The 27972-nt window shown below is 54.6% G+C and overlaps 1 protein-coding gene across 1 annotated transcript in view; it reads right to left on the bottom strand.

Moving 5' to 3' along the window:
- Nucleotides 1–27972, bottom strand: part of PTPRS (protein tyrosine phosphatase receptor type S) — a 103521-nt gene that overhangs the window by 30555 nt on the left and 44994 nt on the right. The window contains exons 3-8 of the mRNA XM_089905611.1: nucleotides 26707–26852; nucleotides 25992–26133; nucleotides 19693–19881; nucleotides 13425–13535; nucleotides 2263–2532; nucleotides 197–778 (exon numbers count right to left, since the gene is read on the bottom strand). Of these exons, the coding sequence (XP_089761737.1) occupies nucleotides 197–778; nucleotides 2263–2532; nucleotides 13425–13535; nucleotides 19693–19881; nucleotides 25992–26133; nucleotides 26707–26852 (1440 nt within the window). The remainder of the gene's footprint in view (nucleotides 1–196; nucleotides 779–2262; nucleotides 2533–13424; nucleotides 13536–19692; nucleotides 19882–25991; nucleotides 26134–26706; nucleotides 26853–27972) is intronic.

Genomic DNA, 27972 nt, shown 5'->3' with positions numbered 1-27972 from the left:
CAACGCTGGCGTGAAAATACTTTAAAGCACCATGCAGGCCAAATAAACCACGTAGTGGCTTCCAGGTTAAGATCGGCCGGCTGCATCCTGGGAGACACATCACTGCATGGCCGCCTCCTTCCCTCTGGTGGGACAGCCCCGAAACCTGCTGCTCCCCCCACCCCTGCAGAAGCTGTGCTTCCCGCGGGCATCTCACCTCCCTGTTGTGTCTTGACCTGGATGGGGTCCGAGAGGGGCCCATCGCCTACGGAGGTGAAGGCCAGCACGCGCACGGTGTATGTCTCATCCTCCAGCAGGCTGCCCACGGTGGTCAGCAGGCTGTCGTCCACGTTGTGCTTCTGCCAGTTGCCCACGGGGTGCTCGGGCTCCATGGTGTAGTAGACCCGGTAGCCCCGGATCAGGCCGTTGGGTTCCACGGGTTCCTCCCACTGGATGATCATGGTGGTGGCGCTGAGCATGCGGGCCTGCACGTTTCGGGGCGCGCTGGCAGGGGCCTGCTCGCCAGTGCGGGTGACCACCGACTCGCTGGGCGGACCCTGGCCGATGGAGTTGACGGCCGACACCCAGATCTCATACTCCGAATTGGGGCTCAGGCCGCCAATGCTGTAACGCGTCGTGGTGATGTCCTCTTTGATCTGGTATGGCCCGTCCTGGCTCTTGGATTTATATTCGATGACGTAGTAGGACACGGGGTCTGGGTTGCCAGAGTCCCACGTGATGGTGATGCTGGTGGCTGTGTTCTCTGTCACCACAGGGGTCCCAGGGGCTTTGGGGAGAGCTGTGGGTGGGAGGCAAGTTCACACATCAGGCACGCTGGCTGCAGACCCCAAAGGCTGTGTGACTTTTAGTCACACAACTGCCCTCTCTGAGCCTTCATCTCCTTGGTGGCAACCATGGGCCTAACGACCCCTAGCCCACCATCTATAGCAGGTGTTGGCAAACTACGAACCAAGGGCTGGCACCTGTTTCTGTAAATAAAGTTTTGTCAGCACACAGCCACGCTTACGTATCGCTGCTTTTGTGCTATGACGGCAGAATTGAGTGGTTACAGTAGAGACCAGATGGCCCATAAAGCTGAACACTTTTACTTAAAAAAAAAATTGCCTGTTTAAGAAAAATACTCACTTCTAAAGGAAACAGTGGCGGCCCCTGGGCTACAACTCTTCTCTGTGCTTTACTCTGCTTCACTCTGCTCAGGCACAGGGCCCTTCTGTCTGTTCACACTTCACACTTGCTGTTCCCTGCCCCTGGAATGCTCAGATGGCCAGATGGCTTAAGGCCACCCTCACCACCCTGGCTAAAGGTGCCCTTGCCCAGTTCTTATCACTGCCTGACGGTACGTCATGACCAGGTTTGTATGTTGTCCCCACCAGCAGGGACTGAGGTTGGTTTACAGTGTGTCCCCAGCACCCGGATACAATTGTGACTTTCTCTCCCACTTGTCCCAAGATCTCATATCACACAGGCCCCAGGAAGCATGCACCAGAAGACGTTCAATCCCTCAGCAAAATGACCAACACACCAGCTGATGCTGACACTTTCTACGGCCCTAGGGCAGGGCTTGGCAACCTTTACTTGCAGAGGGCCACACAGTAAATCTTTTCAGATTTGCAGACCACGTGGCCTTTGCTGAGAATCACTCAGCTCTGTCACTGTAGCCCCAAAGCTGCCACAAGCCAGGTGTGAAAAAATGGGCAGGTGTCAATAAAGCTTTATTTATAAAAACAAGTGGAGGGCCAGATTCAGCCCATGGGCTGTAGTCTGCTGGCCCCTGTTACAAAGCTAGAAAAATTATTTGAGGGCACCCTCCTCTGAATCTTGCCACAAACTTGAGACATCAGGAGAATCTGTAATCCCTCCCCACCCCGCCAATGCTCTATCTCTCTGAGTTCTGCACAGCCTGTTTCCCTTTTCAACTTTTAGTCTTTCCCTGGCCTAGCTTTCCTGGGAGTTGGAACCTTTATTCTGCGGGTCTGAGTGGTGCTGCATAGTCCCCATCACTGCTCTCATCAGTCTGCATCATAGCTGCCGGGCTACGTGTCATCTCCCACTTTGGACCGTGAGCCCAATACAGCAAGACTGGGTCTCGTTCCGTGGGGCCAGGCCCAGAATAATTTGTCACCAATAAGTGTTTGTTGACTGTCCTCTTCACAGCCAGGAATGACTGAATCCTGAAGAGTAACTCAGAGGTTTTCCACCCGTACCCCCCACCTACACATGAGGTCCCACCTGCCTCCCCCATGCCCCATGGCCCCTGCTTACATTTCACCGTGATCTGGGCCACGGCCTCGATGACGCCCAGGCTGGACATGGCCACACACGTGTAGTTGGCAGAGTCCTTGACATCTGTGAGTTCCAGCACGTTCCGGCCCACGGGCATGTCATCTTCAGGCGTCAGGTCCTCGGCCCCCTGCATCCACTTGACGTATGGCATGGGCGAGCCCACGGCCACGCAGGTGATGTTCACGTTGCCACCTGGCATGATCTCGTGGCTCATGGGCAAGATGGAGAACCGTGGAGCCACGCGGCGGACTGGGGGATGGGGTGGGTGGGGGATGTAGGGGTGGGGGAGGGGAGGGAGATGCAGGGGGATGGGGAGACGGAATGCAGGGGAGAAAAGAAAGAAAAGCAGGAAGAAAGAAAGAAGGAAAGAAAGAAAAAAAGGAAAAAAAAAAGTGGAAAACAATTTAAATATAAACAGGGCTGTTTCCTTCCCCCCAGTTGAAATTTTTTCTTCCAAATGAAAGAAAACAACAACAAAAATTAAAAAAACCAAATTCCAACACAAAGAAACCAAAACTTCAAAGGAAGGTACTTCACAAACAATATATAGAGAGATATATCGATATATAATAAAAGAGACATGAAGCATTATTCCATAGCAACAGGGTTTCAGAGACCAGAGTGGCTGGTCCACAGCACAGTTAGGAACACAAAAATTTATCAGCCGTTTCTCATCTTTGCTGACAGACGTGGCTTCGGGGAGCAGCCCCTCCGCCCGCTCTCCCAACTGGGGAGCTTCGGAAGATTCGGGCCGCAGGGGTCGGGGGGCTCTGGGAAGGTTGGACGGGACGGGGTGTGTGTGTGTGGGAGGTCATGGGAAGAGTTGCGACCAAGAGGCAGAGGGGACCAGGATGTCGGCCCCCCATCCTCACTCCCTCTGGTGACCCGGGGGCCCCACCCACTTCCCCAGAGGGCCCTCAAGGAAAAGATGAGAAACTCTAATGAAATTTTTGTGGTTTTTGGGTATAGAAACCCTTCTAAAAGCTTCTGTCGGATCTGACAAGTTTCCATTGATAGATGCAGCTCTCAGAATCACAAACAGCATGCAAAATAGGTTGGTTGAGACAGAGAGAGAGAGAGAGAGAGAGAGAGAGAGAGAGAGAGGGAGAGAGAGAGAGAGAGGGAGGCTGAGAGACAGAGAGAGATGAGGGAAAGAGGCAGAAGGAGGAAAAGAGAGAAGGTTAATGTGAAGAGGCCTGGATCTCAGGGGCCTTTAGTGCATACTCACGGGAGGGCGGGGGGGACCAGAGAGAAGAGATAGATGGGTCCAGAGAAAGAGAGAAAACAGGAACACAGAGAGGGAGGGACAGAGAAAGAGAAAGGAGGGGGGAGGGGGCCCACTTCAATGCTGCATATTAATTCTAGATGTGACCCAATGTGACATGTCACATTGTCACATCACAGCCCTGGCAGAATAAATAGGATATTAATAATAATAATAAACGAGGGAATGAACTTGAACGTTGAGAAAACAGGGACATGTTCTGTGCATTTCTTAGCAGGGAAGCGAATGCAGCCTTCTGTCCCAATCTTGCAGACCATGAAGGCAGCAGGATGCATTTCGGGGGCTCCATTTTCGGAAGCTGCATGGATTTCGGGGTTCGGGGGGAAGGGGAGGGTGCTAATGGGCACCTGAACTGCCAAGAGGCACGGCTGCCCCGTGGGAGATGTTTCCCTGCAGTGGAAAGGACTTGGGTTAGCTGGTAAACCCTTCTAGCCAGAAGGAGCTTGTCCCTGGCTTCAAGGAGCCACGTGGATGTGCCCCCAGCTTTGGGCAGTTCAAGGAGTCTTGTCTCAAACTGTAGAGATGACGGATTGGAGGCTCAGCAAGGCTAAACAGGGCCACCAAGTGACTTTCGGCAACCCGACCTGCCTCTAATTTTCACATGGAACTGCGGTTGCAGCCGCACCCCTAAGGGGGTCGCTGTAGGGGTGTCTGCCCTATTCTACGGAGGGGGGGGTCTCCCTCTCTCTTTCCCTCTCTCTCTCCCTCTCTCTCTCTCCGTGGGTTCCAAGCTGGAAATCTCAATCCCTGTTCTCTGAATCCCCGCTGGAGAGAAGGGGGAGCTCCGTGTGGGCGGAGGGAGGGCCAAGAAAGCTGGCAGCCCTTCGGAAAAGGAAGCCCCGCGAAAAGTCCAGGAGTCACGCTGGAGACAGGATGGAGGAAGTGGAAGGTGTTCGGCAGCAGGGAGGAGTTGGGGTGGGCAGGGAGGGGAGACAGAGGGGCCATGCAGACAGACTGGGGGTGAGGGGCGGGGCTGGGCTCTGAGATGGGGGAGCGGCTTTCTGGCAGGGCTAGGTGGAGGTATCGGGGGAGAATGGGGTCCGGCCAGCCAGCGGACGCGGTCCAGGCCAGCCGCCGGCATCCACAGCGAGGCACGAGTGGGATGCCCAAACGCTGCGTTGTCATGGAAACGGAACACAATGGGGGATGAGTGTGAGGGAGCTAATTAATCAAGGACAGAAAAACGGCATCGACATCCAAAACAAAACCAGGGGAACCAAATGAAAAAACAAAGTGGGGTGGTGGGGGGAAATAATCCAAAAAAACCAACCAAACAAAAAACCCCTCCAAAACACCTGAAAGCAAGAAAACAAAAACAAACAAAAAAACATGGAATGGGTGTGGGGCTGAAAATCGGGGTCTGAAAGGAGGACGGCTGTGGCTTCCCCAGGGAGGTGCCCCCCAACCCTGGCAGAACACAGCATCTGGCCTCCCCACCCAGCACCCAAGGGTCCTGGCAGAGGCTCGAGGCGGCCACAGTGGTGAGATCCTCATCGAAAAAGAACCTTCGGAGCAAACCAACCCAGCCACAGAAGCCCCACCTCTCAGTGACTCTCCCTGCTCTTCGTTTAGAGCTGAACAAACAGAGGCCAAGTCACTTGAATCACACAGCAAGGTAAACTCCTCAAGACCTCAGAGTCCCATGGAAAACCTGCTCCGGCAGAGGTGGGGGGGCTGATGAGGCTGGATAAGCCCTGGGAAGGGCCCTCATCCTCCGGGAGCCTCAGTTTCCTCCTTTGTGAAATGGAGGCCATCGGTGATGTGTTGAGAAGGCCATTAAGCTGACCGGGGCAGTGCCCAGCACACAGAAGATGCTCAGCCTGGGCATGGACCAGTGAAGTTTCCTTCTGGCCTTCCAGGATGCTGGAAAGATCAATGAGATGCTCATCATTGAGGGAGTCTGGGGATGAATTAGTTTAAAAAAAAAAAAAAAAAGTAATGGGAAGAATTTCTATTGAATCCCTCCCACTTTGAGAGGCCAGTGACCTCATGCCCATTTTGTGGAGGGAGCAGTGGAGGCCCAGTGAGGAGCTAGGGCTAGTTGGAAGACACAAAGAAAGGAAGTGGTAGGGCCAGAGCTCAAAGCCAGGTATGCCTGATCCCTACCTCTGAGATAAAGTGAGCCTTCTCTTACCATGGTAATTAGCAAGAATTATATCCACGTGTCCCTTCTTGGCTCTTTCAAACTTGTGTCCTTACCCTCTGGGGATACCAAAGAGGGCAAAAGTACCCATCACCCATATCCACCTATCAACTGAATAATTATCACTCGAAAAATATCCAGCAGCCATCAACATAAATGTCCAGAAGCTATCAGTAAAAGGTTCGTACTGAAAGGGATTATTGGAACATCAAAGGGAATAAGGGCTAGCTTTAGGATTTAAAGGTTAATATAATCCCAATTTATGTGTGTAAGGCTCAACATCATGTCCCAAAGACCCTGTTCACATTGGATCTTATCTTAAAATATCTTCCCTTAGGAGTGTCATAATTTGGAAGGTACCTCTAACACTTTTCAGAAGTAGACACAAGGCATACATCTTGAACACGTAACAGACTGGCTGTACAGGGTTGTTAATTATAAGTCAGTTAAGTGTGGGAGGGCATTTATCAACAACTGTAATTTTGGTGCTCGCAATCCCCAACATGGCCGGCAGCCATCAATTAAATGGATCTGCCAATATGCTATAAAGGCTGACACGTTAAGACACTTTGCCCACTTGCTTTCTCACCTACCCCATTCGTTTCCAAGGGTGTGCGGCAGGAAGAGGGCTGGTTTGCCACGAGTTAGGGGAGGATTGTGCCCATGAGCACTAGGTGGCTTAAAAACCCCCTGAGGGGGTCTCATAAGGCCTCTGGGCATCCTTCCAGTTGGCGAGGGCGGGCGGCTGACGCTGTGTTCTGCCCAGTTTGGTGCTGACTCCCACCCACATCATCTTTCCACCCCTGGCTGCAAGCTTGAGGTGCAGGTTAGAAAAGTAAGGTGGGCACGGAACCCATGGGACGGAGTGGCCCCGCGGGACCCCCACCCCCAATTACCGACCTGAATGGAGGGTCCAGGCAGGTTATAAGGGGACCACACCAGCCTTGGTCCTCAGCACGCTCCAGCTGGCTCTCGTTTCCAGCTCTTCTCGTCACCGAGTAGCCGGGGGGGTCCCAGTGGGGGGGACCCGCGTGGGTGAGGGGATCAGGAGGGTGGGCGGTGGGAGGGTGGTGGGTTGGGGGGGCGGGTCGCTTCAAACCCCGATTCACATGGAAAAACAACTCAAAAACCTTCAAAGCAACCGGGAGACGACCCCTCCCCCAGGCAGGAAGAGGCAGAAACTCAAAAACCAAGAAAGTGGGGGGCGGGGAGGGGTGCTCCAGGGGAGGAGGGGTTGGGGAAGGGTGAGGGGAAAAACTCAAAAGTGAGGTGATCTGGTTGGAGCACTAGGTAGGGAACTCAACAGTGTCAGACATCTCAACGATTCAGCAAGCCGCAGCTCTGAAGGGTGGGGTGGGGGGCTCTGCTGGGCATTTTGGGGTGGAAGAGGCTGCTGGGTGCTCCTCCGGACTCCAAAATGAGGATGTGGATGGGGAGGGGAGGGGAGAGGTGCCAGTTCTGCAGCCTCCACAGGGTTTACTTAAGCTTAGATTACACCTGTCAGGGGACGGGAAGGGGTCCGAGGCCTAATTCCAAAGCCCCTCCATTGATCCCCAGCCTGTGGCCCAGGGAGGGTGGGTACCGCCCCGCGGTCTGCCCTGTGCATCTTCCTTTCCCTCCCCCTTCTCCGCCACCCTGCCTCCCCACTCCCACCACCAGCTCCCTCCGCCATCGGGATAGCGTGCGAGGTCTGGAGGGACCTGGCTGGACCCCTGGCCCACGGGCTGACCAGCGGCCTTGGCAAGCTCTTGTCATTTTGAGCTGGACTTTTTTTTTTCTTTTTGGTACCCTCTCTCTCCCGATTTTTTTGTTTTCCTGGCTCTAGCAGAAAATGGGATGATATCTTGCCAATCGACTGATTCCCCTTGTCCCCTCGCCGCGGCCGCCAGAGACACGGGGCTTTCCGAACGACAAGGTGTAATCTAATGTTCCCCTCACCCCCCAAAAACAGAGGAAACAGCAATGCAAAGGGTGTGAGGCAGGCAGCAGGCGAGGTGTCTAGAGCTCAGTGTTCCTGGAGAACGGCCCCGCCCCCCCCCCCCACCCCGACCCGCCATGCCCAAACAGAGGAAAGCCTGCCTTCCCACCCCTGGAGCCCCCTCTCCCCTTGGGATGAGGGTGGGATGAGGAGAAGGGCTGGGTCTTGACCTGCCACTGCCTACCACCAGGGTCAAGTCAGGGGCTTTGGGGGTGAAGGGTGGGGTGGCATGCCAGGTGTGATCAGGAGCCGGGGAGGTCGCCAACATACCCCAGTGGTACTCTTTCTGGAGATACAGGAGGTGGCGGTGGGTGGGTTCCAGGCCCAATATCTGTATCTACTCTTGTTTGGGGGTGCCAGTAGGTAAGGGGAACACCTAGAGGTCACATCCACCAATTACACGGCTTGGGTGCCAGAGTTTTAATTTTAAAAACAATTTGCCCCACAGAATTCCATGCTATGAACTGATCTGAAGAGGCCTGGGGATGGGTTTCAGATAAAGGGTTCTGAAGAACACCTGGAAATTGGGGCAATCTGGATCCCCCTCTGGCATTTTATAGAGTCCCGATCTCTTAGCTCAGCACTGAGAACTGGTGTTAAATTATCCCCATCTGGCTTCTTCCAAGATCCTGAGAATATCCTAAGTCCCTTGAAGGTGGAAAGTTCTTTCCCATGTCTCTAGGTCGCTCCAAGTTCTCTCCGCATGTTCCTATGTCATCGGGTGGGTGGCACACCATTTAACCGGGTCCTGCACCATGGTTCAATAATGCTATGATGCTAGACCAAGTGGTAAAGACACCATCGTTAGCCACTAATTCACACCTTAAAGGCTGACAATTTTCAAGATTTTAAAGAATATTAACAGCCAGGGAGAATATAACCTGATCATCTTCCCACCCTGTCAAAGTCTGAGCTGCATCTTCCTTAGGAGAGTTCTGGGAGCAGAGCTCCCAGCTGCATTAAAAAAAACGGGCTTGGTTTTGACCTTGGTCCTTTGAATTTCAGAGATATACTTCAGGAGAACGGTAAAATCTGAATATTCCACCCCCTGGATCACCCAGGGTCAGCAGAAGCTGGAGATTATGAATTGAAGGAAGAGTTAGGTTGAGAGTGGGGATTCGGTGCAAAGAACTCCCAGGACTGGTTGCTCTGGTAACACTGTAATTGCTTGTAGCTTTCAGGCCAGAACATGCCAGGCGGCTCTTCTCTTCTGCTGGGCTGGTACTTATCTGCAAGCGTAGCCTAACATCCAAACTGTTCCTTTTTTTTTTTTTTTTTTTGCCCCCTTCTGATAATCTGGCCACAGAACTTCCTGGGGGAGTGACAGGGAGTAAGATGAGAGATGTGGCTCTGGGGAGGCCACTGATCTCATGGGAATGGGGTTGGAGCCAGGAGAAAATGAGACCATGAGATGGGCTCAGAAATGCATTAGCAAAAAATGAGATCTGAGCAAATGAATTAACATCTGCCCTCCAATTCTTTTCAAAGCAGTTTCCCATAAGCCATCTTATTCAAACAGCGGATGTTTGAAATACATGATGGGGAAACTGAGGTCCCCAAAGGGAAGTGACTTGCCCAAGACCATTTATCTGAACTCGATTTCCCTGTTTCACAGCTTCACTTGCGATTTCTTATGTGCCACGCACTACACAGGGCACAAGATGAGCATTAATTTGCTCGATGGAATCCTCCCAACTACCCTGTGAGCTAGGGAAATCAATGCTTCCTATTATTCAGAGGAAGAAATAGGGACTCCGAGCGACCAAGTGACTAGCCCAAGGTCACACAGCCAGGGAGGGGCAGAGGCAGTACTTGAATCTAGGTCTCCCCAAGCAGCAAGTCTGTGCTCCCACCACCAGTCTATACTGCCCCAAAAGTCCAAGTGGTCTTCAGAGACCCTCAGCCACCTGTCAGTTTCAACTCACTGGGACCCAGCTTTAGTGAAGGGGCCGGGAGACCTCTGTCTTCCATCTTTTGGAGAGGTTCTGCCTGGCAGCTCTCACTCTGGATTCAAAAGAGACAGGAAAAATAAATCCCTTGTTATTGCATCTGAAGTCCTCTTGCCAACTTGCCCCTGAACTTAATAATTGGGAGTTTAGAGAAGGCAGGTGAGGGACAAGAGAGAGAAGAAGGTGACCCCAAACAGGCTGATCTCAGCCCTCCACTATCATCGGTGTTGGGTAGTAAGCTGGGGGCTAGTGGCTATAAATCTAAAGGGATATTTTATTGGGGGTTGTTTTTTATTTGGGGTTGGAATGGGGCTCTCAAGGGCCTGCCTTTCCTCAGGGAGGGAACAGAAGATGGGAGCGAACATCTCCAAAGGTTTCAAGAGTGAGAGAAACACACAGAGAAAGAGAGCCAAAAGAGAGAGAAAGGCAGAGGGAGAGCGGGGGAAGTGGGGGGTGGGGGGTGGGGGGGCTGTGCCCAAAGTTCCCCAGGGTTTTCTCCAGAATTCCACAGTTCTGATGCTCAGGTACTCAGAAAGTGACCGTGCTGTGTTGCTGGACAAAAGACGCCTGTGACTGGGCCCAGAGCCTGTGAGGTGGTGGGGGAAGCAGCCAACATCATCTGGGAGGCAGAGGCATAGCACTAAAGGGCAGAAAAGGGCAGAGTAACTGGCCAAGTAGTTCTTCCAAAGTCTGTCATGCTACATTTTCTGATGGGTGGATCCATATTGGTACCCAGCCAGGATGCAAAAAGTCATCACACCAGCTACCATGTTGAGCACTGCCTACGCAGTGCCAAGCATGCATCATTTCGGGGGGACGGTCCACTGAAAGGTGGCCATTTCTCATATTTGGACGTGTTGCTCCAATGAACAAGAACTCAAAATGCCGGCTACCCATTCAGCTGTGCTTCAAATGCCTGTTTTGGGGTTGTTTGGGAGGGTGGGAGGTGGTATCATGCTGAGGCAGAAGGATGGAAACATGACTGCTTAAGCTCCCTTCCAACATGGCTGCCCTGTGGGGCTGAGGCATCAGCTCTGGATAAAACAGAGCTGGCAAATTGGGCTGCTCTCCTCACACACCCCACCCAGGCTCTGACCTCCCACCATCTGTCTATGCCACCTCCCTTGTGCTCTTGAGCCCAGGCGGTCACTTTCTGCCCCAGCATCCCAGCTGTGGGACCCTTTCCGCCCTCCTGGATGGTAGTTGGGACAGGAACACTGGCTTTTAAATCACAATGCGTTTGGAGAACAACCACACAACAGCTCAGCCCAAGAAACCCAAACCAAAGAGCATGGAAACACAGGACAGAACCAAAGACGAAACGCTTTGGGGGAGGAGGGGGTTGGGTGAAGGGGATGGGAGGGGGGAAAAAGAAACGAACCAATCGGTTTTTCTCCCCCAAACGAAACAAAATCAAAACATTAATAATTAAATAAAAGGAAGGAAGAAAGAAAAAAACGAAGAAAACCAAAGGAGAAAAACGGAACGGAAGACGAGAAACACTCCAACAGAAGGCGTTGGGAATTCACCAAACCGAACCGACAACAGTGGCATGCAGAGAAGATTTTTACATTCTCCCAGCATGCATCAGGCCCAAGTTACCATGACGACGAGGAGTGCAAAAAACTTAGCAACAACATTACCAAAGGATGCATAGAGGCGACCACAATGCAAGCATCGCATGTGTGCGGCCGGCCCTAGGCCGGGCTGGGCGCGGCTGAGATTTTTGTGTCTTTCTGGGTTTTTGCTCTCACTTGGTGGTTTTTTGTTTTGTTTTGTTCACGTTGAGCTCATTATTCGTATTCGTCATTTTTTTTTTTTAGTTCGTTTTTCTATTATTTTCTGTGTGCATGTCTGTGTGTGTCCGTGTGCCTGTCTGTGTGCGTTTCTTGCGTGTGTGTGTCACTTTCGGAATGTAAAAATGTGGGTAAAGAAAGTAAAAAAGAAAAAAACACACCAACCTTCTCGAAGCTCTGAGGGATGTAAAGGGGGTTTGATGCAGAACACAATGACATGGGGAGAAGAGAAAAAATAGGGGAGATACAGAGAGTAAAAAGAGGACTTCCCAAGGCTAAAAGCTGCAATAGTTTGTTGATTTTTTTTGTTTTCTTTAAACCAAAAAAAAAAAATTAAAATTAAAAAATAAAAAGAACAGCAACGACCTTTTAGTCTTTCCTCCGTTCTTTCCTTGACATACAAGATCTACATTTGCCTTCCACGATTTTTTTTTAAATTCAATTTTGGAGCGTCTGAGACCCAGGCAAAGAATGGGAAGCTGGACGCCCCCAAAAGAAAGGACCCCACCTCTGGGATGGGGCGGGGGGTGCTGAGGACACAGAAGGCCCCCCTCCCTTGTCACACCCTGGGCTAGAGGCCCCACCCCCGCCCTGCCCCATGCCTGCTGCCCACACTGTCCTCCTTGAACTCTGCCAGACTTACAAACCCCCATCCCAGGTGTTCGCAGAGAAATACGCAGGTTAGACGAAGACCAGTCAGTTGGAGTCGTGGACGCGCTATAACTCACCAGAGGTGCCGTGGCATCGGATCGGATGTGTGCCCCCTGCCCGCCCCCGCCCCGGCGTCCCCGTCCCCTCCCGCCAGGCAGCCTCCTTCCTCCTCAGAGGCGAGATGCAGAACCCAAGTGCAGCCAAGGTGCTGCTTCAGGGCTAGTTGGGGCCGTGCTTACTGGGGAGCAAGGGGCTGAGGGTCTCCGGGTGAGGGAGGAGCCGCACGGCCTCCCAGGTGGAGAACGGCAGGGGCTTGGTGCGTCGAACGGGGGGAAACAGAGGCCTGAAGAAGGCTGGCATGGGTTCAAGTATACAGAGCCAATTGGGGCAGCCCGGGGGGATGAACGAGACCCTGTTTCCTGGCAGGCAGGAGCTGTTTCTACCACGAATCGGATCAGAAACAGCCAAGGGGATACAGGAGATGGAGGAGGAAACAAATTAAAATTTCTGAAAGGACCGAAGAGAACCGACCCGGGGATGAGACGGGGTCCACAGAGACATCTAGGAGCAGGGGCAGCCCCCCCCCCCAACCTGGCACCTTTGAGGGGACACCAAGGGGCCCAGAAGAAAGTTTGTGTAGCCGCTTCCCAGGCCCTCCTTGGGTGGGTGGGGGCATCAGGGCAAGGACCCCTGTGCTTCCAGGCGTGACTCAGTGGGAAACTGACAAGCCTCAGCCCAAGCCCCAGGATGTCTGCCTAAAGGATCCCTTCTCTGAGGGTGACTAGGACAGCACCAGGCTCTGGGACAGCTGAGGGTGTGGGGCTGGCAGGGGCAGCCTTGAAGACCCCTCCCCAACTCTTAGATTAGGGGGGCGGTGAAGCAGGGAGCTACGAGGCCACGAGTCTGGAGAAGCGAAGCGAGCACACAGCAAAGGGGAGGCACTGCACGACACACCACAGAAGCCGACTCGGATGGGCGGGCGGGCGGGGTGGGGCAGAGGCCTGCAGGCTCCCCCGGCCCTGTAGGCCCACGACTGACCCCTCCGGCCCTGCCCCATTCCCTCCTGCCGCCCCCCACCCCAAGTCCTGCAGCCCACGGGGCGGCCATCACAAGGCACGGGGGTGGGGGTGGGGGTTGAAGCTGCCCCCATTTTACAGGCGAGGAAACTGAGGTCCAGAGAGGGACACAGCCTCGCCCAAGGTCCCGCGGCCACAAGCGGGGCTGGGCCTGCCTGCTGGGGTCTGCAGGGGACAGGGGAGCCCGGAGGCTGTGAGCCCGAGGAGGGAGGGGGACGGGTGGGGCGGGTCCCTGCCTTCGACCTGGACACGGCGTTCCCTACCTCGCACGTAGAGATTGGCGGGTGAGGAGTAGCGCACGCCAGCGCTGTTGGTCGCCACACACTCGTATTTGCCCTGGTCGGTCTCCTCGCTGCTCTCAATCTGCAGGGCTCCTGTGGGTAAAGGGGACAAGGCCTGGCCCATTAGGGGAAACCTCGAGGTTGAGGTGGTGAGAGGGCTGTCCCAGAGTACTGTCTCTTAGTCGATCTGGGCCGGAGAGGCAGCTGAGTCAGCCTAGAAGCCCCCACTGGGTCAGGGCCTCCCTGCCTGCCTTTCCCCACCCCGATCCTGGCCCATCCTGGCCTGAACATACCACCTGCCCCACAAACCCTCCACCCTCAGCCGGGACCTCGTAAACGACTGTCAAGTTGAGTGACAAAACTGGGGAGAATGTGTTTTCAGGAAAGCACCAAGTGATGTTCTCCAGGGAGGGTGGGGTGGAAAGCAGGTTGGCAGTCCCAACCCATAGCAGCCGTTCCAAAGACCCTGACGCTTAAGGGGCCACCACAAATGATGTGCCAATTCAGGGAGCTGGTGATCGCCTGCTGGTTTCAACCAGTGCCTGTGTGTAAATGACCGTGGGTCTGGGTTCCTCAAGTATGTTTGGAATCACAGGCCTCAAGGCCCACGGTGTCCAGAAATGGAGACAGGGTTGTATATCTTCAAGGGTGTTTAAATTTCAGGACTGGGTTACCACTCCACAAAAGCAAAGGTTAAGAAGGCTGACAGTGATATACATCAAGTATGTTTGAAAGCAAAGGCCTGGACCCAAGCTTTCTGTACCTGAAACTGAAGAGTGAGTTTCCCCAGAGATTTAAAGTCATCTAAGTCAGTCAGTCTGAATTCACAGATCTGTTTTAAAACCACGGGCCTGGATTCAGGATTCCGGATGCTCACAAGTAAATGAATTTTCTCAAGTGTGTTTGCAATCACAGACGGGGACCCAAGTCCACGGTGCTCATAGCTTAACGGGGAGAATTTTCAAAAGTGTTTGAAATCAAGTGTGAAGGAAAACCTCTAACCCGTGCAAATAAAGTTGAGGCTGAAATGCCCCCGGCGTGCTTGAAATTATAAACCTGGATCAAAAAATTTGTTGGTCATGAGTGAATAAGAATTTTAAAAAGAGGTCAATTTTCTCAAGCTGATTTAAAATCACAGGCCCAAATCAAAGGTCTTGGTGCCCACAAGTAAATGAAAATAGGGCAGATTTTCCTACAATATGTTTGAAATCACAGGCCCAGATGAAAGACTTCACTTCCCATGAACATGTGAAAATGAATGAACCTTCTTAAGAATATTAAAAAGCACAGAGCCTTGATCACATACTACGGTGCTCATGACTAAATGAAAACGTGGCCAAGATTTCCCCAAAGATATCTGAAACCACAGGCCTGGGACAAATCTTCATTTTCACAAGTAAAATACATCTCTAAGTATGTTTGAAATCGCGGGCCTTGATCAAATACTTGAGTGCCCATGAACAAATTAAAAATGAGGCAGAGGTTTCCACAGTTACGTTTGAAATCAAAGGCCTGGACCAAAGTCCTCCTTTTCATAAGTAAATAAAACTGCGTAAATATCTATAAGTACATTAGACTCACAGTCCTGGACCCTGTGACTGGTTGACTGGTAAATGAAGGTGAGGGAATACCTCCAAATGTGTTTCAATCACACATTGTTTTTGTTTGCTGTTGTTGTTGTTTTGTTTGCTGTTGTTGTTTTTCCCAATCACAGGTTTTGATCAGAGTCCCTGGCACCAGGAGTCCAAAAATCCAGTCCAAGGTCCCAAGCGGACCCCTCCTCCCAGCTTTGTTTGTGGGTGTCCCACGGAAGTGAGGGGAACCCACAGATCGGGAAGTTCTCTCTGGGGGCCGTGGATTAGGCTTCTGCCCCTTCATAACACTTCATACCAACCTCAAGGCTCCAGGGAAGCAGGCAGGCAGGTATTACTATGGAGGCCCAGAGAGGGCAGGGAGCCTGCTCAAGGTCACACAGCATTTCGTGGCAAAGTCAGGACTAGACATGGACCCTTCCCTAGAGGGCTCCCACCCAGGCCTGTTCTAGTCTATTCTCTAAGGGCAGCACCATGGGGCTGCCCGTGAGACTGCCCCTCTGCTCCCTCAAGCTGGACTCTCCACTCCTCCTGCCCCGCCACCCAAATCAAAGCTTCAGAGCTGGAAGGCCCCCTCTGCACGTCCATTGTACAGATGGGAATACCAAGGCTAGGGACGGATGAGGGCTGCATACAGAGCAGTGGTCAGAAGCCTGACTCCCAGCGCTCTGGGTGGGCATGGGAGACGCTGCCCCTTCCTGAGGACACAACCCCCTGACTGCGGCCAGGTGACCCAAAGGACCACCACGGCCACACTCAGCCCCCAGCCACAGATAGTGACATAGACACAGAGACTGCACAGACACTGGGCGGGGTGGCGAGGGGAACACGTGTGGAGGGGGGCCTGGGGCAGCCCCCCGTGGAGCCTGGGGGGCTGGGCGGGCGGTGAGAGAGAGCGTGAGTGGGTGGGTGGGTGAGGAAAGCGCCTCTTACCTCGGATCGGAGTGCTTTCTGTAAGGGAAGCAGAGAGAGTCAGGTGAATGTCAGAAGGCAGTCCTGGCGGGGCCGGGGGGCCCCAGGGAGGCGGGGCTGGGCCACGAGCCAGGCCTGAACACTCTGTCCCCGGGGGCTGGGAGGGGGCGCTGAGGCAGCCCTGGGCCTACAAACCCTGCAGGCCTTGCTGAGGGAGGATCAGGAGGGCTTCCCATAGGGGGCAAGAATCTCCTGGGGAAGGAGGGGCTGAGTCTAGAAGCCCCTCTGGACTGGCCTGAGGGGCGTGGCCATGCCCCAGGGAGGTCCATGGCCTCGCCTGGCCCTGTGGGCTGCCTTTCTTCTGGGTCGAGGGAGGGAGGTCCACGACCTCCCCTCCTATTCCTTCTCAGGAGGGTCACGGAATGATGGGGGTCTCGGGAGTCTTGTTAGAGAAGGGAGAGAGGGGTTAGTGCCCCAGGGCTGGGCATTAATAAAGCAAAGGGAAGGCCAAGTAGGAGGGACAGGGGAGGGCAGTGAAAGGGGATGGAGGGCAGAGGGAGGGCCCTGCAGCCTCCTTAATGTCCAAAAGGAAAAGAGGAAGAGAACGATCTATGTGTCTATATGGGCGCTGGGGGCTGGGACACCTCAGGAGACCAGAAATGGTGGTGCCGGGCTAGAGTTTCCCACCCTCTGTTCATCTTCCCAGGGGAGATCTGGGCCCCCTCCCTCTCTGCTGAGGACCTGGGCACCCTAAGGCCAGGGCAGGGAAGCCGCCGAGGGTGAGAAAACACAGCTCTTTCTGTCTGGCCCAGGCCCGTTTTGCAGATGAACAAACTGAGGCCCACAAGGGGCCAAGGAACTGTCATGCCATGAGTCAGAAGCAGGGCTGAGCCTTGAACCCAGCTCTCCAGCCTCCCAGGCTGGGGCCCCTCTAGAACTTTAGGGGGGCCCTATATTATCTCTTACAAAATCCCCAACCTAATGGGGCCACTCCCCCTCTTCACGTGGAGGGAGGGGAGACAGGAGGAAGGAGGGGAATTTGCCTAAGGCTGCACCATGGAGAGCGAAAATCTGGGTCAGTGGGAATCTAGGTCAGCTCTGGCTCAGGCTGTTTTGCTACACTTGGACCTATCACCATAGTCCAAGTGATAGAAGCCAAAGGCCAAAGGACAGAACTTCCCAAGATGGCCAAATAGCCCACGGCCACTATGTTGAGAGGAAAAGATACACCTCTTGGGTATTAAAGGTGGTTTTGCTTTCTACTCCGAGGAAGATGAGAAGTTACTATCACGGGCCAATATTAGTCATTCTTACCTTACTAAGAATTAGCCCAGCAAGTTGGATTCAGGGGACTTAGGCTGGGCTGGGAAAAGAGGACGAGATACACCCAGTACTTGCCCAGCTGGAACATTCCTCCCTCTCCCTAGATCCAGCCCGCAAACTTCCGTAATTTCACGTTTTCCAGCAGTGTCAAGGCCCAGAATGGGGCAGGGGGTGCCGTATGTGCGAAGCTCCACTAGCCCCTCGTGGTCTTGTCTTTTTTCCTCTTTTCCTTTTGGGCTCCTCTCTCTGCAGCCCCTGGATGCCCGGATGGGGAGGGCTGGGTGGTCAGGGGCAGGGGGGCGGGTGGGGGGAGACGTTAGTAAACATGCCACGTGGAGTGGGTCACAGTTACTGTCACAGTGGCCGTTAGTCTGAGGGGAGGGGACGGGAAGGGGGGACATGGTGGGGGGGGCGTTAGTTGTTGACGTGGTGAAGAAATTAAACTTACCAAAGGTTTCTGAACGTTTACAACGGAGGGACAAGAAAAGAGAACAGGAACATTAACGGGTGGTTATGCAGAAGCCTGTATCCTCGTGGGTGCGGGAGGGGAGGTCAGAATAATGATCAGATTGATTACAATTTTTTTTTTTTCCTTTGGCCGTGCTGTGTGGCTCGTGGGATCTTAGTTCCCCGACTGGGGATCGAACCCGCGCCTCCTGCAGTGGAAGCTCGGAGTCTTAACCACCAGACCACCAGGGAAGTCCCTTGATCATGATTTTTAAAGCAGCGGATGTTCACTGAGCACTTGCTATGTGCCAGGCAGCCTCTCAGGGGCCCCTCACGGAAACGCTAGGGAATAGGCACGGTTTAGGAGGACGCTGAGACCCAGGGGATGGGGCACCGAGGTCCACGCTCTTAGTCATTTCATTATATTGGGGCGACAATGGTGGAAACCAGCAGAGAAGCAACTGGATCCCGAAGGTTGCCATCGCTCCTCCAGCTGAACCCCCCAAGCTGCAAATACCCTCAGACGGGTCGGGACGGGGAAAGGCTACGTCTCTCCCCAGTGCGAGGTCCAGGTCTCTCCCGGGAAGAAATTCTGGGCTTAACATCTGCCCCTTTTCAGGGTTTGGGTCTTTGCTGAGGGAAGGAGAAAGCAGAAGATGGGCAGACAGGACTCCTCAGAGGACGGGACTGGGCAGTGAGTGGGGGGGGGAGGGGCGCTGAGAATGATGGGGTGGCCTTCAGGCAGGGGTGGCTCCAGGGCGGGGCCCTCAGAGGAAGGGGAGAGAGAAAAGAGAGGGTGCACCAACACGTGTCCATGTGACTGAAACATGCGTAAGTGCCCGTGGGCACATTCCGACCACACACGTGTCCGCGCCCACAAGGACCAGCCTGAGACGTGCACACGGAAGGGACTGTCACGCGGATACACGTGTGACAGAGACACACGTGGACAAGCTCTGCTATGTGGGGTGGGGAGGCAACCCTGGGCTGATAGCACAGCCTGTGTGTGCCCACAGATGCGGAGCAGGTCAGGACACACAGGGAGCCCGGACACACACACGCGGACGTTCGTGAGGCAGTTAAGACAGCCGACACGAGGCACACACAGCCCCCCAGAGAGATGGACCCACAGACAAGGGCACAGAGGTGCTGTGCTAAGACACGATTGTGGAAGTGCCTGGCCCCAAGGTGGCCAAGGCCTTGTGCTCTGTCCAAGGCTCCCCTATCCCGGCCGGGGCCTGGACAAACAGGCTGGACTGCCTGTCCGTGCCCCATCACGTCCTTACTGCTCCAGTCTTGGAGACACTCTCTCCCTGCAGCCCTCTACGGCTCCCCAGTACCTTACCCATCTATGCCCACTATCTCCTCTGGAGACACCCACTGCTTCAGCACTGGAAATACTCTCTTGCCTTTGCCTTATGCTCCCCTCTACTCCTACCTGTCTGGACCCCATTATATCCTCACTGGACAAGTCTACTGCTTTAGCACAGAAGATACCCTCCCTCTGCCACCTTCCATGGCTCCCCATCACCTCTGCCTGTCTGTTCCCCCACTGTGTCCCCACTGTTGGGGCACTGTAGACACCCACCCTCCTCTGTGGGTTTCCATCACCCGCAACTACCTGTGCCTCATTAGGACCCCACTGCTTGGGTACTGGAGACCCTCTGCCCCTGCGGCCTCTGCAGCTGCCCATCGTTGTACATATCGGGGTCCATTATATCTCCATGCAGGCACTGAAGAACTCTCCCCCTACCATCCGCCATAGCTCCCCATTACCCCTGCCCGTCTATATCCTATCACATCCCCACTGGTTCAGCTCTGAAGACACTTTCTCCCTCAATACCGATGCCCTCCGTGTCTGCACATCCGCTCTGCCTTTCTGTCCTCCATCAGTCCCCAGGGCTTGGGTCCTGGGATGCCGCCCTCCCCCTCCCACCCTCTGTGGCTGCCACATCCTCCTGGCCACCTGTGCTCACCTGACCGCAGCTGCTTGATCCGTCCATCGCTGGCACTGGGGTCCACGGGCAAGAAGTCCTTGAACCAGGTGATCTCGGGGTCAGGGTTGCCACTCGCAGCACAGAGCATGGTAGCTGTCCGTGTCCGCTCTACCACCTTCAGCTGGGGGCCCATGTCGATGTTGGGGAAACCAGGGGGCAGCTGGTCCTCTGAGGGTGGAGACGGGAAAAACAAAGCAGAGGCCCAGTTGTCACAAGTCCATGCCACCAGGGTGGGGCTCCGGGACGGGCCCTGGGTCCAGCCCCTGCCTGGCTGGGTGACCTCCTGTAGCCTGTTCCTTTCTCTGTCTGTGAGAAAGATCAGTCTCATGTCGGGGAACTGCTGGGAGAACATCGGGCTAGACCAGTACCTCTGTCCTGGGGCGATCCTGCCCCCAGGGGACACTGGGCCATGTCTGGGGACATCTGTGGTTGTCACTCCTGGCATTGAGTCGGTGGGCCCAGGGATACAGCGCCACCCCTCCCAGCGCCTAGGACGGCCCTGCAGAGGATGATCCAGCCCCGATGTCAGCAGCGCAGAGGCTACAAAACCCTTGGGTTACTTTACAGCAGCCAGAAGGAGCTTTTTGGAATGTAAATGGCACCACACCGCCCCCCCCGCTGCCAGTGGCCCACTCCACCCTCTGGAGGAACCCAGCCTTCTTGCCCGACACTGGCCCCCACCGGCCTCGGCTGCCCCGTCGCATGCCAGCCTCACACTTCTCGCTCTCTCCATCCAGCCACACCAGTCACCTTGGTCCCCAAAGTCATCACGCCCCCTCCTTCATCACCCCTTGGTCACCTCAGGCTAGCTCGTGGCCCCAAGTTATAAATCCTCCTGGGGACTTCCCTGGCGGTCCAGTGGTTAGGACTCCATGCTTCCACTGCAGGGAGCATGGGTTTGATCCCTGGTTGGGGAACTAAGATCCTGCATGCCGCAAAGCACGGCCAAAATAATAACAATAATCATAAAAAATTCTCCTGGACTCCAGAACATCCAAGCATCAAACTCCATGGATCGTGATGTATCCACTTCTCCGCCACGTCCCTACCACCCCATGCAGGTCCTGGCACACAGCAGGTGTGCCTACTACTGAGCCCGTGCTCTAGAGCCTGCAAGCCACAACTACTGAAGCCCGTGTGCCACAACTACTGAAGCCCGTGTGCCACAACTACTGAGCCCATGTGCCACAACTACTGAGTCCGCGTGCCACAACTACTGAGCCCGTGTGCCACAACTACTGAAGCCCGTGTGCCTAGAGCCCGTGCTCCACAGCAAGAGAAGCCACCGCAATGAGAAGCCCGTGCACCTCAACGAGGAGTAGCCCCGCTCGCCTCAACTAGAGAAAGCCCGCGCGGAGCAACGAAGACCCAACAGCCAAAGATAAACAAATTTAAAACAAAAATTTTAAAAACAAAAAGAGTGGATATACGTATTTGTATAACAGATACACTTTGCTGTACAGCTGATACTAATACAACACTGTAAGTCAATTATATCCCAATAAAAAATTTTTTTAAAAAAAGAAGAATGTGGTTCTGGCCTGAGGCGATGGGGTGGGTGGCCTTCGTTCATGTAATTTGCACATCGCACCATGGGCTCCATGGCCTGACTCAGCTGGAGTTGATGCCAGGGTGGGGCATGCAGCTCATCAGCCTCCCACCAGGTCCCACCCCCTCTTGCACCTTTGCCCTCCCCCTCCAGCACCTGGACTCCTGGATCCTTTTGCTCTCACCCCTAAAACCCCCAGCTCTGGTCTGGCCTGTCATCTCCAGTGGACAAAGGGTCCCCTGGGGTAGGGCAGGCTTCCTCAGCTAAAATTAAAACAGCCACTAGCCCCTTGTTATGGGCTGAAATGTGTACCTCCCCCCTCCTCCAATACATAGGTTGAGGCCCTAACCCTCGGGACCTCAGAATTAGATTGTATTTGGAGACAGAGTCTTTAGAAAGGTCATTAAGTCAAATGCGGTATTAGGGCGACCCTCATCCAACGCGACTGGTGTCCTCGTAAGAAGAGGAGATTAAGAACACACAGAGTGGAGACCATGTAAAGACCCAGGAGAAGACGGCTGTCTCTGAGGCAAGGAGAGAGGCCTCAGAAGGAACCAACCCTGCCGACACCTTGATCTAGGACCTCCGGCCTCCAGACTGAAAAACACATGTGGTGTAAGCCGCCCAGACTGTGGTACTTTGTCAGAGCAGCCCTAGCAAACTAACACAGTCCCTGCCCCACCCCTGATGGACAAGTGACAAAAAAGTGATCGCACGCAGGGCTGATGAGACCGAGGAGAGACAGGCCTGCGAGTCCACAGCTGGCAGGAATGTTCGCTGGTACAGCGGGACCAGAAGGGGCGAGTTGGTACCATCCACCTGAGACCCCCAGAGCCCTCAGCTCAGCGGCTGGCTCCCCAGGCCCGTGCACTCAAGTAGGAAGGCAGAGGTATTCCTGAGGCACTGACAGTAACGGGAAAATGCTGGCGACAATGTAAACACCTGTCAACAGAGACCTGGGCCATCTACGGATGGGTCCCCAAAACAAGCAGAAGGAATCGCCTTACAGACAGATTCGTAACAAACTCCAAGATGCATTCCTAAGTGGACAGAGTTCAGTGTGAAAGACGTGTAGACCAAGGATCAAAAACTACAGCCCCTGGGACTTCCCGGGTGGCGCAGTGGTTAAGAATCCGCCTTCCAATGCAGGGGATGCGGGTTCGATCCCTGCTCGGGGAACTAAGATCCCACATGCTGCGGGGCAACTAAGCCTGCGTGCTGCAACTGAGCCTGTGCACTCTGGAGCCCGCACGCCGCGACAAGAGAGAAGCCCATGCACCGCAATGAAAGATCCCACGTGCTGCAACTAAGACCCGGCGCAGCCAAATTAATTAATTAAAAGAAAACAGAAACAAAAAACTACAGCCCCTGGGCCAAACCTGGGGCCCCGCTTGTTTTTGTTGATAAAGTTTTATTGGTGCACGGCCACGTCCATTGGTTTCCTCATCATCTACATGGCTTTCCTGAACTGAGAAGTTGCAAGAGATGCTGTCTAGCCTGCAGAGTCAAAAATATTCACTCTGGTGTTTTATAGAAGAAGCCTGCTGCCTCTTGGTAAAGATAAAGCCGCTATTTGCGTAAAAAGGAAATAATAAATGTGTATTTGCTTACAAATGCCCAGGAGGGGCACCGGGCATGGTGGGTGTGTTGGGGGATGGACAGGGGGCTGGGAAGAGGTGGGCCAGAGGCCACCATGTGGGGAGGGAACAGAGACCCAGGTACATGGAAGGGGCAGGAGGCCAAGACGGGGTAAGGGAGAGCCTGGCCGGGGCACCATCACCTGTGTCCCCAGTTAAACAAGAGAGCTGTGGTTCCGGCCCAGGCAGGGGTCGCTTCGTAGAGGAAGACGGCCCCAGTCCCAAGTCCTGAGCACTATGTACCAGACCCTGTAAGGTAGCTTTCTGTGCCCACCTCTGAGATGGGATCTGTTTCTCAGAGGGGGAAACTGAGGCTCAAACACATGCGTACCTGCCCGGGTCATACAGCCAGGACACAGCAAGGCTGGGATTTGAACCCAGGCCGGGCTAAGCCTGGAGGAAGCTGGGTGTAGCCGGCATCTGCAGAACCCCCAAGTCGGGCCTGGACCTGTGGGGTCGGATGGGGTGGCTGGATCCTGTCTGAGCTCGTTCCACACCCAGTTTGTTCTTCCCGGCCCGAGGCCTGGACCACCTCATACATGGTTCTGATTGGCTACTGATGACGTCACCGGAGGTTCGGGCCAAGACAACTGGGCCTCAATTCTTGGTGTTCAAAGCTGGCCCAGGCGTGCTGGGGGCTGGGTCTGCTGGTGTCCCTCTGTGCACCCGTTTCCTGTGCGTGTGTGTGTGTGTGTGTGTGCACGGGTGCACAAGTGTGCATGCGTGCTCACCCACGTATGCACCCGCACCCCACGCGTGTCCACACATGAGCACTTCCTGGGTGCGTGCAGCCCCGCGAGGGGCCCCCGTGAGTGCCTGTGGGCGGCAGCCAGCCAGGGTGGGGGAGGCCGCGGCCGCCTGACGTTACCGAGAGCTCCTAATTAAACAAAAATGTTCATCGAGTACCACATTGTGCCTGATTCCTCGGAGTTTAATTAAAACAGCAGCGCGGGAGGTGTGAGCAGGGTCCACAATCAGATGGCAGCGGAGGAAGGGAAGCTGGGGGTGCTGGGCCCGGCAGCCCAGACCTTCCCGCTCAGCCGCGGGGGGGTGGGGTGGGGGGGAGGGTGTCCCTGGGGATCGGGGCGCGGGGGGGGGCGGCCCGAGGCGGGGGAGGCAGGGGGCACAGGCGTTCTGGGTCAAACGCTCTGGGCTGGGCGCCCAGCCCAAGCGCCACGTCTTTCTAGGCGGCCCGAGAACAGAGAGATGCCAAGGGTCTTGTTGGGGGAGGCGGAGAACGGAGATGTGTCTTTCCCAGACTCCCAGAGACTGTGCGGTTAATAGATTCACAGCGTGTCCTTTTAACTCTCTGAGCGCTTACAAAGGAGGCTGGCACAGTGAGGGGGGGGGGGGGCGGGGCGGGAGGCGGGCTGTTCCTGAGAAAGGTCAGGGCAAAAATATCTGCTGGGAAGAGGCGGGGCGGGCTGGGGCGGGTGGACTCCTCCCCTTCCCTCCTCCTCCCTCAATCCGCCAGCAGGATGGGCTCCAGGACACACACACAATGAAACTATGAGGCCTCTTGTTAAAAAATTACTAGGAATTTCCAGGCGGTAAGGGCAGAGCTTTCTGAGGGCGGTCGCACACCAGGGTCTGGGACCACGTGCCCCTGCGGCCAATGTGACGGCTCCTCCCAGAGCTGCAAGCTGACTGTGGCTCCAATGCCTGGGAGGACATGGGATGACTCCCAACCTGGGAGCCGCATGTGGGGGCCACCTGCCCCCAATGGCTGGCAGTGGCTTGTACTTTTTTTTTTTTTCGTTTTGGCCATGCCGCGCAGCATATGGGATCTTAGTTCCCTGACCAGGGATCCCGCATCCCCTGCAGTGGAAGCGCAAAGTCTTTAACCAATGGACCACCAGGGAAGTTCCAAGTGGCTTCTACTTAGAGATCAGACAGGGTCAGGGTGCCCCTGTAGGCGACAGGCAGAATCCACCTACCCACCCACCCACCTGACAGCTGCAGTATGGCTGGTGGCAGCTGTCTTGTCACAACCAGAATAACAACAATGACAGTAATAATAATATCAGATCAGTAGAATCAACCAAATGCTTGTTCCCCTCGTGGCACCATGCTGGTCCCCCACTTGTATCTGGTTCTGAAACAATCCCTTGTGGTGAACATCATTATTATCCCACTTTGGAGGTGAGGACACTGCAGCTCAGAGAGGTTCATTAACTTGCCCAAGGTCACAAAGCTACGGAGGGGCAGTGCCAGGATGCGATTTCAAGTTGCAGGCCCCTGGGTTAAAACCACCTTGCAAGGGAGAAGGCAGCAGGGAGCAGCTGGGGTCGGGGGCAGGCGGGTTTGTGGTGAGACTGTCTGAATGATACTGGTTTACAATAAGGGAGCCATTTCCTGGTCCCTAGCCCACCTGAATGAGGCCAGCAAGAAGCCCGCAGGAAGGATCTGTGTGAATCTATGAGGAGGTGATATTTAGCTGTTTCTGCCTAGCCAGCCTTCTATTCCTCCTTTGTTTCTTTAAGGGAACCACCCCTTATTGACCCCATCTACTTGACTCCAAGGAAGACTCTGCCGATCAGAGTATTTGTTCCTCCAGACACAGTGACCAGCTCAGGGATGGTCATCTGACCCAAGCTGGGCCAACGAACAGCAACAGTCCTGGGTCATTTAGTCCAGGGGGCCCTGGAGCCTGGGGCTAATGGGGGGAATCTCACTAAGGATACCATTGATAGGGAAGAAAACAAATCCAGAGGCAGAAAGTGAACTCTGAGAACATCATGTGAGCTCCTGGATCCAGCTGAACCTGAAGCTAGTCTACTCCACAGAGATTTTAATTACATGAACCAATGAATTCTCAGTTTGAGTTGGATCTGCCTCTTGTAATCAGAAGAGCACGATTAAGATGACAAATAGAGATGACTCTAGTCCCTTAACACTCTTCTTTTCGGCAAAGACTCAGTAAATTCCTACCAGAAGGCTCTGGGTCCCAGTTGTATTACAGGCTAAAAAAAGGAGATCAAGGTCCCCCCCAAAGAGAAAATCCAAAGCAAGACTTTCATGAATCCCTTTGGTATTTGTCCCCAAAGTCCAGGCCCCAGGTCCTCCCCGACCCACCCCGGGGAGCCCAATACCTCGGAGGACAGTGAGCTTGGCATGGACAGTGATCTCCCCGACTGAGTTCTGGGCCACACACTCGTACACATTCTCATCCCGGGGTGTCCGGAGTGGCTGGATCCTCAGCACGGCCCCTGCACTCCCATCAAACTCGATCGTCTGCCATGGGTAGGGGACAAAGGTCAGGGTGAGGCTGGGGTCCCAGGCGTGAACAGGAGAGGAGCTGGGGGCTGTACACACATGTGTGTATACATCCATGTAAAGATGCTGGAGGCAGAAAACGGTCTGTACAAAGGGTATTGTGCGTAAGTGGGTGTGTGACACATGCACGTAAGTCTGGTGACTGAAGGCACGTGAAGGCATGCTGGATGTGGAAATGTGTGTGTCTGACCACATACTTGTGCACAGAGTTATGAGTTCCCTTCTGTGTGCAGTGGTGAGATAAGATTCAGAGAGGGCAGGGAGTTGCTTGAGGCCACACAGCACAAAGGTGGCAGAACAAGCGAGCCTGGAGGGCGCTCATGGGGCACATGGTGGGGGGTGCACGTGGCAGAGAGTGCGTGGGAGAAGAGAAGGGACCTGTCTGGAGAGGGTGCCTGCCCTGACTGCCCATGCTCCATCTGGGGAACGCTTCTGGGACGGCTTCTGTGGCTGAGCAGCCGTGGCCCCGTCCAGGGGTGGGGCTGGCCCTCAGCTGTCTCCCCTCCCCTCACCCCCCTCCCCCTGACTCACCTCAAAGCGCTGCGAATTGACCTTCTTGCCCTTCTTGTTCCAGGTCACGCGTGGCTTGGGATCTCCGGTGGCCTGACACACAAAGGAGGCCACGCCCCCTGACACGCCAATCTGGTCCTTGGGTTCTTTGATGAACCTGGGGGGCTCTGGGGAGAGAGCAGGAAGCGGAGGGGCTCTGGTGGGCCAGGGCACGTGACGAGGACCCTATGGGGCCAGGTAAACATGCCCTCCATCCTCTGTCCGGACACAGAGATACCATGTGGGCCCAATAGGAGGGCTGGAGAGAAGAAGAAATGATACCACTGCCCACTGTGGGCACCCCGGGCCCTGCCCAGCACCTCCACCCCCCCACCCGGATACAACTGCCACACATACTCACACGAGGACACACCTCACGTAGGCACACCTGCTCAGACCCAGTGCCACAGGAGAAGGTGAGAGGGGATACCCCTGAGACTTTGGGGTCCCTAAATTCAGCCCCTGAAGGCCCTCAGTAGTGACCAGCCAAACTACGGAGGGTCCTTGATCTTAAAAAGACTTGGGAGGAGAGAACTTGGTCTAATCAATCCCTGATAGGACATGCGGGGAGACGGAGGCATCAAACAGGGAAGCAGAGGGGTGACCAAGGGACCTGAGGTCAGAGCCAGACCAGAGATCGAACCCAGGGCTCCAGCCTCTTCATCTGTGGGAGGTGTCCAAACACAAGGAGTCAGAGCTGGAGGCCAGAGCTGAAAATGGGGGATCGGATGCTGCCAACCACTAGAGCAAGTGCTTATTGAGCGCCTACCGTATGCGGATGGTGTACACTCAGCAACATCACATCCTTCTGACAGTGCTGGGGGACAGAGCCACCGTGATCCTCATTTCACACTCGAGAAAACCAAGGCACAGACCAGGCAAGGCACCTGCTTCGACACAGCCAGCCAGTGGCTGAGCGGGGATTTGAACCGGGCTGGTCCTGTGCCCCCATCCTTTGCCCCTCATGATGATCTGATGTGCTAAGTCTCCCCAGGAAAGTCTCAAGTGGGAGCTACTATGTCTTTGATGCCTACACAGCCTCAACTCTGCACCTGGAACAGGCTACAGTACCTGAGAGTTCATTAACATTGTCCTCTTTTTTTATTGACTTTTCACAGTAACCTCTGAATCGCCCAAAGGGATACTGGATTTCCATCCACAGTAATATGCTACAATGTATCCCATAAAATGAATTCAGTTACTTCTGAGAGTTTTACCGACAGACCCAAGGGCTGCAACATACTTACA

Source organism: Delphinapterus leucas, unplaced genomic scaffold (genome assembly GCF_059928025.1).
Source record: "Delphinapterus leucas isolate spDelLeu-1000000601 "Yukka" unplaced genomic scaffold, BTC_Dleu_Yukka2 spDelLeu_asBTCV2_sq25, whole genome shotgun sequence".
NCBI lineage: Eukaryota > Metazoa > Chordata > Mammalia > Artiodactyla > Monodontidae > Delphinapterus > Delphinapterus leucas.
This window is presented reverse-complemented; position numbering and strand designations above follow the sequence as displayed.